Source organism: Salvelinus sp. IW2-2015, linkage group LG27 (assembly GCF_002910315.2).
Source record: "Salvelinus sp. IW2-2015 linkage group LG27, ASM291031v2, whole genome shotgun sequence".
Taxonomy (NCBI): Eukaryota; Metazoa; Chordata; class Actinopteri; order Salmoniformes; family Salmonidae; genus Salvelinus; species Salvelinus sp. IW2-2015.
This window is the reverse complement of record NC_036867.1, coordinates 32,462,854-32,478,921: the sequence shown is the minus strand read 5'-3', so window position 1 is coordinate 32,478,921 and position 16,068 is coordinate 32,462,854. Positions and strand designations below refer to the sequence as shown.

Sequence of the window (16,068 nt, the reverse complement as noted above, 5' to 3'; positions counted from 1 at the left end):
GCGGCAGGGACTGGGAGACTAGGATCGAGGATAAGATGAACGGAGGAAAGTACAGAGAGATCCTTGATGAGAACCTGTCCAGAGTGCTCAGGACCTCAGACTGGTGTGAAGGTTCACTTTCCAACAGGACAATGACCCTAAGCACACAGCCAAGACAACGCAGGACTGGCTTCGGTACAAGTCTCTGAATGTCCTTGAGTGGCCCAGCCAGAGTTGAACCCGATCGAACATCTCTGGAGAGACCTGAAAATAGCTGTGCGGTGACACTCCCCATCCAACCTAACATAGCTTGAGAGGACTGCAGAGAAGAATGGGAGAAACTCCCAAATACAGGTGTGCCAAGCTTGTAGCATCATTCCCAAGAAGACCCAAGACTGTGATTGCTGCCAAAGGTGATTCAACAAAGTACTGAGTAAAGGGTCTGAATATTGTAAAAATGTCAAAAAAACTGTTTTTGCTTTGTCATTATGGAGTATTGTGTGTAGATTGATGAGGGGGGAAAAAACGATTTAATCCATCTTCGAATAAAGCTGTAATGTAACAAAATGTGGAAAAACTCAATACTTTCCGAATGCACTGTATGCTAATAAAATTACATAAATAAAATCCATATTGTGAAGCCGAACATGATTCACATCAATGCTATTAAACTCACCAGATGCTGATTGTGAAGTTGTACTATCAGCCAAGGCTCCACAGTTCGATTCAACTAGATTGCCAAGAACATGGACCAATGAGCTTCCACGACTCAGAAAGGCTGTCTTCAGCGGTGTCAAATGATTGTACTGGACAGACGACAGGCAGCCAATGAAACCCTTGGATCCTGCCCTAAGCACTTCCTCATCCAAACCAGCATGTCCTGCTGATGTACCTGTGACTTTACCTAAAGTCAGAGATCGTAGTGTGTTCATCTTCATGTCAGAAGAAAGGTTGTATTTTTGGTCGAAGTCTTTGTCAATCTGGTTTAAGAAAAAAGCAAACATTTCCAAATACACTTCAACACGCCATCAAGGTGGGCTGACTGTCTATGCTGTAAGCATAATACTTTGCTATGTTGAAATAGATTCAGATAGAGATCACTGACCTGGACATGAAGGTCTTTGCCTCCCCGGTGTACTTGGACACGGTGGAGCTGCCCATCGGCTAGGCTGGAGACTTTGGGAGTAAAGATCTCTGCTCTCGTCTCTCTGTTCAGACGGTACCAGATCTGCAGACTCCCTACAAAGGTTAAGAAAGTCTGAAAGTCAGAAAAAGCTTCTAATCTTACAATGTTGGTGAGAGATGAAGACAGAGAGAATAATGGATGGAGATAGAAAAAGATAGCTACCATTGTTAGCGAGGATGATAGCCAAGTACTGTTGATGGTAGGTGCTGACACAGAGTAACATGGCAGGGGTGTGGGTCGTCAGATAGCTGAAGGCAATGTTTTCTCTGGACTCGCCGTTGTGGGCATAGATGGCTGAGGACTGGCTATGGATTGGCTGACTGCTAGATGACTGGCTACCTCTGTCTCTGTTGTGCATGACTGGAAAAGGCATCTGGAAGGTAAGGGTCACCGAGGAGCCCCTCTCAAAGGACATTGACACTTCTGTTACAGGGATACAAACATGGATGTCGTTATTAGTGTAGAAGGCTCCTATTCAGTAGTGCTGTATTGTGCTGTTGATCTCAGACACTGATTCAGACAGCATTTGCAAGAACCGGCTTATCTGAATGTTGAATGGGTCAGAACAAAAGGYATGCTTGAAAGAGTGAAACTCAAAGAAACATGGCTAGATCATCAATGGATCAAACAGAAGTCACACATTCTCTGCGGTACCAAGTGCCCCTACCCCTAAAGCACGACCCTGTCCAGAAACCTCATTCAAAGTGCAGTGAATAGGTTATATCTGAATATCTGAAGTGATAAAACCTGCTTTGATGCCAGTGGATTAATACAGGATTCATCCATAATGGGTGGCATAGTCTCAGCAGGAGTCCTGTTGTGTGTCAGCCAGGCCAGCATGAACCCAGCTTTTGAATGGAATTCAATCCAACAGAAAATATGTCCTGGCCCGTGATATTAGTTTCAGATTTATGGAAATGAATGAGCCAATGGGTATTGAAAAGAAAGTATCTCTGATCCTTTTAATACATGCTTTGATCACTCCTTTGATCAAATACATTTCCCAAATGTTTTGAAATAATACTTTTCTAAATCTATTTTCATACTTTAAAATATTGTAGCTAACTTTTCCTAACCCCAAAGACAGCCATTAACTCAGCTTCTCTCAATCTTTTTAGTTTATTGCTGTTTGTTGGGGTTACTCACCTTTCTTGCAGTGTGGTCCATTGTAGGCAGAGTGTGTACAGTCACAGACATATCCACTGTTTTTCTCCATACACCGCCCTCTGTTATGACAGACACTAGCAGAGCCATTGCAGTGGCCCGGGCAGCCTGGGGTCACTCCTGGGGTCAACTTGGCCTGCTCCTCCAGGTCAAGGGTCACGCCGTTCAGGGTCAACGCACGGATGCAGCCCAGGAAACTGCTCTCTTTGACGGTGGATCCTCCTGGCAGGAAGTAGGAAGTAGGAAACACATGAAGTATAAACAGTATGTTTAAACTGCTCTAGAAATAGAAGAATACTACTTGCAATGTGGAACTAAACAGTAGCTAATATGCAAAGAAAGTGTTGTTGTGGTTTGACCTGGGTCTAGTGCCTACCTATGAACAGTAGGCTTTTGAGCTGCAGGCGGTAGTGCCCTTCAGAGGGGGCCTCCAGAGTGTGTAGGGGCAGCTGGTCCACTTGCAGGGAGGCCTCCTTCAAGTTGCGTTCAGCCCTAACGTAGTGCCACTGCTTATCATTCAGGGGGACAGGGGACGTCACCGTCAAGTCCACCGGGCCGTTCCCCACGTCAAAGATGAATGTTACAGCTGAGGGAGCTGAGGGGGACAGACAGACAGAAATTCAAGTTCAAACGTGGCCCACTTTTGTTTAACATGGATTTGTCTTAGGCTTGTAGTCTTTGGCTCCTGAACCAATGTATTCTCCCCACTCAAGCACAGTTTTCCATAATGTTATCAGAACTATCTAATCAAATACCAAGTCATCCTTCATCTAGAAACAGAAAAGGTTTCAACTTGAGGTGATCATCTATCATTTACACAAGTGCCTAGGGAGGGATTAGGGTTTGGTTGATTTGGGATTCAGGGAGAGACAAACTCACTGGTCAACTTCAGGGTGATGAAGTCAGCGGTCCCCAGGTTCTCCAGGAGAACACCAGAGGAAGATGTGGTCTTGAAGTACAGAGAGATGTCCGCACTGAGCTCAGCCTGGAACTTCGGGAAGTGGAGGGACGACGACCCAGGATAGAAAGAGGCTGCATTCCACAGGAACCCTGCAAATAGAGGAAAGTACAGTAGGAAAATAAAGTAACTGAAAATGTAAAAACTGGGACAATTTACCCCACTCCCCCCTACTGTTCCAAAAATACAGAACTTGCTCCACTCTTCCCCGGTGTTAAAAATTACAGTTACAGAATTTTTGTTGGCATATTCTGTATGAACATAAAATATAATTATTATTGGCACACTTGCTTTTGGGATAATTATATGAACTGAACTAAACTTACTGTCACCGTTGCATTGAAGGGAGCCGACTCTGTATACAGCTGCTGAGCCTGTCCTGTTGGTGTCTCCTATTACAATCTCAGTCAGTGGCAGGTGATCTTTGTAGGACAGCAATCCTGTATCGTTTACCCTGTTGGAAAAAGTCTAGATCATTTTAGACATGACCTCAGTTTACTCAATTTAAAGATGCACTCAAAGCTCTAAGAAATTATACATTTATAGAAGGAAAGACTGATTGGAAAAACACATAAATGTTGTTAATGTAGGTCATAAAAGATATAAATGCATTGGCATCCACTGTACCACAAGTGAGTGTCTGCATCACAGTTGCAGAAGTAGTTCATGTCGATGCAGTTTTCCTCCAGGCTGCAGGAGCACTGTTGGACCCCAGGTACAGAGCCTCCCCAGTAGGTCTGTTTCTGTCCACTCCGGTCCAGCCACCATGACAGGGGCCTCCCATCTACAACCAAGGCACATTTATTTCCATCATGCAATCTCTACGAAAATACAAATATTTATTACATCATCAGCTATACTCTTTGTCTGGCCAATGTGGTCTGCTTGGCACATAGGACATGTTCACCTACTACACACACAGAGGTTTATCTTCTGCCATCATAGAAAACACATGATTGATTTTTAGTCTTGTAAACCCGACCCTACGCACATTGTGGGAGGCAAACGTCTGCCACGGGAGACTAATTGATTTTGTAGGCAATTCCACTGAAGTTGGTGAAATATCTTGTCTTGAAATATTGTCTTGCCTGTATCTAAAACAAGACCGTCTGCATCAATATTTCATATGAGAAACAAAAAATCCCCAGGCGAGACAGCCAAATAAATCAGTGAGGCTTTTTTCACAGTGGGAGTTGGAATCAAAGGGAGCAGAGGGTTCGGCAATACTTAGAACTCACTCTGAATATTTTTGTACAACTTTTTTGGCAGAAATCCATTATGTAATTTGAATTAAATTTGAGCTCTCTGTATACTGTTTGCACTTATCAGGCTTCCAATAAGACTCACCCCAATTATTGAAGAGACGGGACTTCCTGCAGCTGTAGACCACTTCCTGTTGACAGTGCTCAGACCGTCCAATCAGAGTGCGGAGCTGCTCCAGGGAGACAGTGTAGTTGAACCGCATCACATATGGCTTCTTTGTTGTGGCTCCAGTCACATTCACAGACCCACTGTTGTTGTGGCCCACCACTGTCCATACCTTCTTCTCTATAGGGAAGACAGAGCAGGCATTTTACTTTATATACAGGATAATCTGGTTAACAGCACAGTGGATAATCCAGATTATCATATTAGCATGAGAAAGACTACTAGAATGTAATTTTTTTCCCAAGATAGGTGTCCTTCACATTTCTAATAATTAATTTAATTCAGGTTAGTCAAGTGTATGAAAAGTACACCAGAGATGAACAAAGAAGTGTAAAGTGGTGGACACACTTAATCGTATTAGCCTCATATGATCTAATTGAGAATGTCCAAAACTGCACCAGTAGCTTCCCTGGCCTAGCCTGGTTACCAAACGCTGTGCTCACCATTGTTTCACTACAATTCAGTCCGGTTTAACCAGACTATGCCAAGCCATGAGCTCACCAGTCATGTTGCAGTAGACCAGTGCTGCCTTTAGAGGACCACTCCCATCTGGATCAATGTAAAAGTAGCCAGACGCACTCCCCATTTGTCTGTGTGCCTCACACGACGCTTCATAAATAGCTGTAGGAAGCAAGACCAGTACTTATATCAATAGCCCATACGTGTGTCGCAGTATGCCAAGAGCACTAGCTCAATTACATTTTCTTGTCACATGCAAAATGTGTGAACGGTATCGGTGTGAAGTAGAAAGCCACGGCAGCTTTGATAATTCAGCAGTCAGTAAAGTTCCCTCCACTTCACAATTTATGGCACCCTGATGGGAATATCAATGAGAGTTCAGTGACGGGAAATAGTGGAAACACTAATGTAACTTTAGTCACTCTATACAGTATATTAAACATAATATACACTCAGGGGCCCGTCTAGTACCGGTACACCCGGGTCGGACCCCTTTTGCCTACAGAACAGCCTGAATTCTTTGTGCATGGAAACGTTGCTCAATTGGTATCAAGGGACATGACGTGTACCAGGATAACATTTCCCACACCAATACAGCCTGTACCGGGTGGACACCAGGCAGGATGGGCCATGGACATGCTGCTTACACCAAATTCAGACTCTGCCATCAGCATGACGCAACAGGAACTGGGATTCGTCGTACCAGGCAATGTTTTTACACCCCTCAATTGTCCAGTGTTGGTGATCGCGTGACCACTGGAGCCTCTTCTTTTTGTTTTTAGCTGATAAGAGTGGAACTTCGTGTGGTCGTCTGCTGCATATAGCCCATCCGTGACAAGGACCGACGAGTTGTGCGTTCCGAGATGCCATTCTGCACACCACTGTTGTACTGTGGCGTTATTTGCCTGTTTCTGGCCCGCCTGTTAGCTTGCATGACTCTTGCCATTTTCCTTCGATCCTCTCATCAATGAGCTGTTTATGCCCACAGGACTGCCACTGGCTGGATGTTTTTTGTTTGTCTCACCATTCTCGGTACACCCTAGACATTGTTGTGTGTGACAATCCCAGGAGGCCGGCCATTTCTGAGATACTGGAACTGGCACACCTGTCACCGACGCTCATACCATGCTCAAAATCGCTTAGGTCATTCATTTTGCCCATTCTAAAGTTCAATCCAACAGCAACTGAATGCCTCGATGCCTGTCTGCCCGCTTTATATAGCAAGCCACGGCAACGTGACTCACTGTCTGTAGGAGCGAACCATTTTCTCGAACAGGGTGGTGTACCTAATAAACTGTCCACTGAGTGTATTTGTACTGTATATTTTCACAGGTGAAGATTTTCACTATCATGAAGGAGCCAGTTTAAAGGGCGACTGCACTTCCTGATTTGGCCTCGTTTAAGAATTGGTTCATTAAGAAATGCTAGCGGCCATGACTGAATTCAAACGTGAGTTGGTTTTGGGGTGTAGTTTGATGTGGGTGTCTCTTGTGTGTCTTCGCTAGTGGGAAGAGTTAACCAAATAATTTAGCCAATTAGCATTAGCAGGCTGGTGTGCGACCATGGCAAAATTGGTTTTGACTTTGGATAGCCTATCCCTGTGGCTAGTTAGAGACCATCAATAAATTACACAATGTAAATGAGACAATATTTTCATATTACACACCTTTTAGTTCTCAGTAAATGCTTTCAATATTTGTATAGGAATTTCTAAAATGTATTGTTGGTTTGAGGTTTTTAAGCATTTGAAATTTGGAGCTATTGGAATTTTAACACATTTATCCATGTATCTTGTGTATTTTACCGATTGTCTCTAACTAGCCCCATAGGATATCCAAAGTCAGCCCACATTTGTCACGGGCATTACATTTGGGCCGCAGTTGTGACAGTTTGACTTACAGTTGTGACAGGTTTCTCCAGTGTAGCCTGTCCCTGAGCAGTCACAGTAGAAAGTACCCCATGATTGGGTGCATCGTCCGTCATGCTCACAAAAATTAGGCAGACATCTATGGAAAGAGAGAGAGGCATGTTCAAGCCCCGAACATAACTCATGACTGCAGAGCTGCATACAGTAGCATGAAAATCCATTAATAGAAGATAAAAGAGATATATAAGGCAGTTCCTCTATCATAGTGTTGTGTCCTTGCATATCCACTGTCTATAACCCTCGATATAGCCACTGTTTGTGCTGTCTCCTCTGCCTGTTCCCTCCATCACTCCACCCCTCCATCTCTCCTTTCCTCCATTGAGCAGGCTTAGGGAGGAAACAGAGTGTGACTCCTGGAGCGCGTCAACCTAATCACTGCTGCCTGCTCTGGCACAGCCACAACATATTTCTCACTCAGCCTAATGGTCAGAGCTGGCACACGGGCAAATCAATATTGGCAGGGATAGATGCCCAGGGAGGGATGGGAGAGAGAGAAAAACACACACACACACACACACACACACACACACACACACACACACACACACACACACACACACACACACACACACACACACACACACACACACACACACACACACACACACACACACACACACACACACACACACACACACACACACACACACACACACACACCACAAGCTGCCTCAGGAATGGGAACAAATTATTCAGAGGATGTTTCTGGCTTTGGCAGTGTGACAGTACAGGCATACAGTCCAGGGGGATGCATCTCAAATGGATCCTTATTCCCTATATAGTACACTACTTTTGGTGCCATTTAGGATTCACAAAGGAAAACGCTCTCTGTTGTAATGAGAGTCCTTCCATCTGATCTCAGGTCATACACATGTCATACTGTCTGTTGTAATGGGAGTCCTTATATCTGATCTCAGGTCATACACATGTCATACTGATAGATTGAAGAGACAGAAACAGAGATACTTTCCCGTATATTGTATAGAACAGTGTCACAAATGACATACTGTAGCCTAAATACAAGATATAAAAACATGAATTGTTGAGATTTTGTGAGCATACCTGTTGCGGATCCCACAGATGTCGAACTGAAGCTTGCTGTAATTACCCAAAAGTCCTTGCTGCACACGGGGTAGATCCATAAGTTGGTTGTTTAGGAGGATCTGACGCATGCACCCCTGGAAGGCCACAGTAGGGTTCTTACAGTCACCACTGTATTGGGGACAACCTGTTGGAAATCATGACAATATTTGTATTGCTAAATCATTCCAGAAATAGTCACCAAACACATTTTGATGAAACACTGATCTAATTAAAACACACACTTAAAAATTTCAAGCATAATTTAAGACAGTCATTACCAATTTTCCACCAACAATAAGCAATAGCTAAAAGACTGCCATCTTACCTCCAAAAAATACACTATTGCCTGAGTCTGCATGACTTTGTACGTCCATGGTAGATGTTGGCTCATTGTCCAAGACCAGAGAAACGATCAGATCTCTGTAGCTCAGGCTAACAGAATGCCACAGTCCATCAGTTACACTGACTTCTAGTAAAACAGAACACAGAAAAACACAGCATTGGTTAGGCTACATTTACTGCATAATGCTGCCAGTTCATTGTTACCTGCAAACTTAGCAAACATTAGCGACCGCAAATTCAATGTGACATGCCATTAGGTGGCTTTTTCTAGCTAGCTAGCTGCTAACCTATGGAAATGTTTCTTTTCTGCTCAGCAGCTCCATGGACCATTAGGTGCAGTTGACCTCTGCTGATTTGCAACACCAGGTGCTGTGATCCCTGTGCCAGGCCGGTGGAGAACAGAAGTCCTTCCTGGTTCCAGGTTCTGAAGTGGAAGTGTACGTCCAGCCCCCACACCCCAAGAGGCTCCAGGGGTAGAGACAGGTAGCTACTGCTGGAGGACAGGAAGGTGGTGGACACCATCTGAGGCTGGGGCTCAGAGCATGAGAAGGTCACGTTGCCCTGGGGAACAGAGGAAAGGATAAGTAGGGATCAATACTATACCCATTCAGTGGTAGCCTACTACTGTCATTTATTGAGATGTGCTGATTAGCAACTGTTCAAAGAGATGGAAATTGTATACAGTATGGGAAGTCATTCCTTTTGTGTGACTGTTCTGGAGTCCTTTGAGTCATGGGTCCTTTCCTGTGACATGTACAGAATGATGGTGCATGCGTCACTGACATACTGTACGTCACACACACACTAGCAGATACAATGTTATTCATGGTCATCTGAGTGGAAAGGCCATAAAAATGTCAAATGTTATCACTAATTCAGCTTTCGTGTCCCAGGGAGAATGAAGGAGCAGTGAGAGTGAATACAGATTTCAGTATTTGTCCGATACACATGCTCAGCTTAGCTGTGGATACATCATCGATCCCGCTGCCTGCCACAGAGGAGAACAGAACTCAGGTGCTGGCTGTCTATCTGCACTTGACACATTTATAACTTATCCCAGTTACTAATAAGCATACACCCATTAACAAAATGACTGTAACAACTGTTAAATCCCAGTGGATTAATAAATTGAAAAATTGTATGGTTGAGAGAGATGAGGCAAAAGGAATGGCAAATAAGTCTGGCTGCACAATCGATTGGCTAACGTACTACAAATTGAGAAATCATGTGACTAAACTGAATAAAAAAAAGAAGAAACTACACTATGAAACAGAGATGATTGATATAAAAAATGATAGTAAAAAGCTTTGGAGCACCTTCAATGAAATTTTGCGAAAAAATGCAAACTGAACATCATTCATTGAATCAGATGGCTAATTCACTACAAAACCAACTGATATTGCCAACTACTTTAATGTTTTTTTCATTGTCAAGATATGAAAACTTAGGCATGACATGCCAGCAACAAACGCGGACACTACACATTCAAGGATATCTGAGCAAATTATGAAAGATAAGAATTGTAATTTTGAATTCCGTAAAGTGAGTGTGGAAGAGGTAAAAAAATGATTGTTCTCTATCAACAATGACAAGCCACCGGCGTCTGACAACTTGCATGGAAAATTACTGAGGATAATAGTGGACAATATTGCCACTCTATTTTCCATATCTTCAATTTAAGCCTACTAGAAAGTTTGTGCCCACAGGCCTGGAGGGAAGCCAAAGTCATTCTGCTACCTAAGAATAGTAAAGCCCCCTTCACTGGCTCAAATAGCCTGTTACCAACCCTTAATAAAGTTTTAGGAAGAAATGTGTTTGACCAGATACAATGCTATTTTACAGTGAACAAATTGACAATAGACTTTCAGCTCGCTTATAGAGAAGGACATTCAACAAGCACAGCACTTACACAAATTACTTGATGATTGGCTGAGAGAAATTGTTGATAAAAAGATTGAGGGGGCTGTTATGTAAGACTTCAGTGCAGCTTTTGACATTATCGATCATAGTCTGCTGCTGGTAAAACGTATGTGTTATGGCTTTACACCCCCCGCTATATTGTGGGTAAAGAGTTACCTGTCTAACAGAACACAGACGGTCTTCTTTAATGGAAGCCTCTCCAACACAATCCAGGTAGAATCGGGAATTCCCCAGAGCAGCTGTCTAGGCCCTTTCAATCTTTACTAACGGCTTTGAGTAAAGCCAGTGTGTCTATGCGGATGACTCAACACTATACACGTCAGCTACTACAGCAACTGAAATGACTGCAACACTTAACAAAGAGATTCAGTTAGTTCCAGAATGGGTGTCAAGGAATAAGTTAGTCCTAAATATTTAAAAAACTATAAGCATTGTATTTGGGACAAATCATTCACTAAACCCTAAACCTCAACTAAATCTTGTAATAAATAATGTGGAAATTGAGCAAGTTGAGGTGACTAAACTGCTTGGAGTAACCCTGGATTGTACTGTCATGGTCAAAACATATTGATACAACAGTAGCTAAGATGGGGAGAAGTCTGTCCATAATAAAGCGCTGCTCTACCTTCTTAACAGCACTATCAACAAGGCAGGTCCTTACAGGCTTTAGTTTTGTCCCACTTGGACTACTGTTCAGTCGTGGGGTCAGGTGCCACAAAGAGGAACTTAGGAAAATTGCAATTGGCTCAGAACAGGGCAGCATGGCTGGCCCTTGGATGTACATTGAGAGCAAACATTAATAATATGCATGCCAATCTCTCCTGGCTCAAAGTAGAGGAGAGATTGACTTCATCACTACTTGCCCTGGCAGCAGCTAATGGGGAACCATAATAAATACTAATACAAATCTGAAACTGTCCCCTAACATATTACAGACTCTCTGCCAGGCAGCATCTCAAATACCTTTACAGTCTCTTTCATTAGCTTCCACAGTTCACATGGATGGTAATGGGTTCAGCTGAATGACAAAGAGGGCCAACAATGGGCAAGTATTGTATTAAATCAAACAGAACATTTTAGCACTTTCTGTTTGATCTAATACCTGAACATTTGCCATGGCAACTATGCAATGTGCCAGGTACGCCTTCTGCARAGATGCCCAGTTGGGCTGAAAATAATGACAACAGTGGCTTCCTTTCATTTCTCATTAATGCTGCCTCCTCAACATGTCTATCTACCATATATTCATATTGGGTGTGTCTCAAATGACACCCTATTTCCTATATAGTGCACTACTTTTGTATACCACTATATAGGGAATAGGGTGCCATTTGGGACATACACATTACCTCCACAGACAGAGCTCACCGTAGACTGGGAGGAAGTGGGTGTCCATGGCTCAGCGCCTGCCTGTAATTGGTCACCAAAGGGTTCTAGAGACAGCTGAACAATATTATATTAAAATAGACAGAGCAGAGGCGTTCTGTAATGGACTCAGAAAACTGCACCTACTTTGCCTCTTCCTAACCACCATTTAATTTTATATATGCATCATCTTCCAGCATTGTAGTTTTTAAAATGTATTTTGAGAGGTGTGAACCTTCATGACACAAAACCAAATGTATAATTAAGCAATAAGGCCCAAGGAGGTGTGGTATATGGCCAATATACCACAGCTAAGGGCTGTTTCTATGCACGACACAAAGCGGGGTGCCTTGATACACTGCACACTGCCCTAACCCATCTGGACAAGAGGAATACCTATGTGAGAATGCGGTTCATCGACTACAGCTCAGCATTTAACACCATGGTACCCTCCAAACTCATCATTAAGCTCAAGACCCTGGGTCTCGACCCCGCCCTGTGCAACTGGGTCCTGGACTTTCTGACGGGACGGCCCCAGGTGGTGAGGGTAGGAAACAACATCTCCACCCCGCTGATCCTCAACACTCGGGCCCCACAAGGGTGCGTTCTCAGCCCTCTCCTGTACTCCCTGTTCACCCATGACTGCGTGGCCATGCATGCCTCCAACTCAATCATCAAGTTTGCAGACGACACTACAGTGGTAGGCTTGATTACCAACAAAGACCAGACGGCCTACAGGGAGGATGTGAGGGCCCTCGGAGTGTGGTGTCAGGAAAATAACCTCACACTCAACGTCAACAAAACAAAGGAGATGATTGTGGACTTCAGAAAAGAGCAGAGGGAGCAGCCCCCTATCCACATTGACGGGACAGTAGTGGAGAAGGTGGAAAGTTTTAAGTTCCTCGGCTTATTCATCACGGACAAACTGAAATGGTCCACCCACACAGACAGCGTGGTGAAGAAGCCGCAACAGCACCTCTTCATCCTCAGGAGGCTGAAGAAATTTGGCTTGTCACCAAAAACCCTCACAAACTTTTACAGATGCACAATCGAGAGCATCCTGTCGGGCTGTATCACTGCCTGGTACGGCAACTGCTCCGCCCACAACCGTAAGGCTCTCCAGAGGGTAGTGAGGTCTGCACAACGCATCACCGGGGGCAAACTACCTMCCCTCCAGGACACCTACACCACCCGATGTCACAGGAAGGCCAAAAAGATCCTCAAGGACAACGACCACCGGAGCCACTGCCCGCTCACCCCGCTATCATCCAGAAGGAGAGGTCAGTACAGGTGCATCAAAGCTGGGACCGAGAGACTGAAAAACAGCTTCTATCTCAAGGCCATCAGACTGTTAAACAGTCATCACTAACATTGAGTGGCTGCTGCCAACATACTGACTCAAATCTCTAGCCACTTTAATAATGAATAATTGGATGTAATAAATGTATCACTAGTCACTTTAAACAATGCCACTTTATATCATGTTTAAATGTTTAAATACCCTACAGTCGGATGTGTCTTTGTCCTGTCTTGTCCCGTGTAAATGGTATTCGTATTTTTCGTATACATTTCGTATACATTTCGTATTTATTTTAATTTCACTTTCCATCTAGGAACTGAATATACATTCCTACATTCCGCCTCACCCAATGTGGTACGGACCTGCAATTTTTTTTATATACTTTAGAACCGTAACCCCAATCAGAAGCTAGCCAGATAACTAGCTACTAGCTAGTAGTCAGTTAGCACACGCTGCGGTCTTCGCCCTTAACTCGGACACAGCCAGCTTCAATACCGGGCCAATACCTGCCAGTCTGCAAGCGCGATATCAACCCAGAGCATATAGGACTGCTTTTTCTCTACCACATCACCGGATTCCTGACGCAAGCTCTGGACAATTACACCGTATTATCACAGCTAGCTAGCTGCAACCGAGTGGCTACTACTGGCTAACACCTCTGTCCCGAAGCAAGCACCAGTTAGCCTTGAGCTAGCCTCGAGCTAGGCCCATCTGCCGGCTAGCCGAAGAGGTCTACCAGCTAGCGCAGTTAGCGCCACTGCCACGAAGCTAGCACCAGTTAGCAAACACAATTCTACAATTCACAACCTCTCTTTCGCCATTCGGCTTGGATTCTCTGGATTCTCTGTCGACACGACCACGTCTGAGCAGACCCCCTCCGTCTGAGCAGACCACCCCCGGGCTACTAACTTTAAACGCCGCGTGCTAGCTTAGTGGAGGCCTCTCTGCTCCATCTACGGCTGCCCCTGGACACTATGATCACTTGGCTACATAGCTGATGCATGCTTGACTGTCCATTAATTCACGGTACTCCATTCTGTTTATTTGTGTTTTTATCTGTCGGCTCTGTGCTTTAACTCAGGTTCTGTGTGTAGTTAATCCGACCCTCTCTGCCTAGTCGTCGCCCATTTTTACCTGTTGTTGCTGTGTTAGACTAGCACCCTGTTATTGCTGCTGTTATCTTACCTGTTGTTTTAGCTAGCTCTCCCAATCAAGACCTGCAATCACTTTATGCCTTATTGTATGTCTCTCTCAATATCAATATGCCTTGCATACTGTTGTTCAGGCTAGCTATCATTATCATTGTTTTGGTTTGCAATGGACCCTGTAGTTCCACTCTCCGTACCTCTGATACCCCTTTTGTCCCACCCCCCACACATGCGGTGACCTCACCCATTGAGACCAGCATGTCCAGAGATACAACCTCTCTTATCATCACCCAGTGCCTGGGCCTGCCTCCGCTGTACCCGCGCCCCTCCATACCCCTGTCTGCACATTATGCCCAGAATCTATTCTACCACGCCATAAATCTGCTCCTTTTATTCTTTGTCCCCAACGCTCTAGGCGACAGTTTTGATAGCCTTTAGCCGCACCCTCATCCTACTACTCCTCTGTTCCTCGGTGATGTGGAGGTAAACCCAGGCCCTGCATGTCCCCAGTCCACCTCATTTGTTGACTTCTGTGATCGAAAAAGCCTTGGCCTCATGCATGTCAACATCAGAAGCCTCCTCCCTAAGTTTGCCTAACTCACCGCTTTAGCACACTCTGCCAATCCTGATGTCCTTGCCGTGTCCGAATCCTGGCTTAGGAAGGCCACCAAAAATTCTGAGATTTCCATACCCAACTATAACACTTTCCGTCAAGATAGAACTGCCAAAGGGGGAGGAGTTGCAATCTACTGCAGAGATAGCCTGCAAAGTTCTGTCATACTTTCCAGGTCTATGCCCAAACAGTTCGAACTTCTAATTTTAAAAATTAATCTCTCCAGAAATAAGTCTCTCACTGTTGCGCGCTGCTACCGACCCCCCTCAGCTCCCAGCTGTGCCCTGGACACCATCTGTGAATTGATCGCTCCCCATCTAGCTTCAGAGTTTGTTCTGTTAGGTGACCTAAACTGGGATATGCTTAACACCCCGGCAGTCCTACAATCCAAGCTTGATGCCCTCAATCTCACACAAATCACAAGGAACCCACCAGGTACAACCCCAAATCCGTAAACATGGGCACCCTAATAGACATTATCCTGACCAACCTGCCCTCCAAATACACCTCTGCTGTCTTCAATCAAGATCTCAGCGATCACTGCCTCATTGCCTGTATCCGCCACGGGTCCGCGGTCAAACGACCACCCCTCATCACTGTCAAACGCTCCCTAAAACACTTCTGCGAGCAGGCCTTTCTAATCGACCTGGCCCGGGTACCCTGGAAGGATATTGACCTCATCCCGTCAGTTGAGGATGCCTGGTCATTCTTTAAATGTTACTCCTCACCAATATAAGACAAGACATGCTCCGTTCAAAAAATGCAGAACCAAGAACAGATATAGCCCTTGGTTCACTCCAGACCTGACTGCCCTCGACCAGCACAAAAACATCCTGTGGCGAACTGCAATAGCATCGAAGAGCCCCCGCGATATGCAACTGTTCAGGGAAGTCAGGAACCAATACACGCAGTCAGTCAGGAAAGCAAAGGCCAGCTTTTTCAAGCAGAAATTCGCATCCTGTAGCTCTAACTCCAAAAAGTTCTGGGATACTGTAAAGTCCATGGAGAACAGAGCACCTCCTCCCAGCTGCCCACTGCACTGAAGCTAGGTAACACGGTCACCACCGATAAATCCGTGATAATCGAAGACTTCAACAAGCATTTCTCAATGGCTGGCCATGCCTTCCTCCTGGCGACTCCAACCTTGGCCAACAGCCCCGCCCCCCGCTGCTACTCGCCCAAGCCTCCCAGCTTCT

The 16,068-nt window shown here is 44.8% G+C and overlaps 1 protein-coding gene across 1 annotated transcript in view; it reads right to left on the bottom strand.

Moving 5' to 3' along the window:
• LOC111953348 (contactin-associated protein-like 5) overlaps positions 1-16,068 on the bottom strand; it is a 34,803-nt gene that overhangs the window by 3,091 nt on the left and 15,644 nt on the right. The window contains exons 8-21 of the mRNA XM_070435480.1: positions 8,814-9,087; positions 8,510-8,653; positions 8,164-8,329; positions 7,074-7,180; positions 5,217-5,336; positions 4,635-4,835; positions 3,915-4,071; positions 3,614-3,741; positions 3,209-3,379; positions 2,706-2,924; positions 2,312-2,551; positions 1,328-1,588; positions 1,085-1,218; positions 656-959 (exon numbers count right to left, since the gene is read on the bottom strand). Of these exons, the coding sequence (XP_070291581.1) occupies positions 656-959; positions 1,085-1,218; positions 1,328-1,588; positions 2,312-2,551; positions 2,706-2,924; positions 3,209-3,379; positions 3,614-3,741; positions 3,915-4,071; positions 4,635-4,835; positions 5,217-5,336; positions 7,074-7,180; positions 8,164-8,329; positions 8,510-8,653; positions 8,814-9,087 (2,626 nt within the window). The remainder of the gene's footprint in view (positions 1-655; positions 960-1,084; positions 1,219-1,327; positions 1,589-2,311; positions 2,552-2,705; positions 2,925-3,208; positions 3,380-3,613; positions 3,742-3,914; positions 4,072-4,634; positions 4,836-5,216; positions 5,337-7,073; positions 7,181-8,163; positions 8,330-8,509; positions 8,654-8,813; positions 9,088-16,068) is intronic.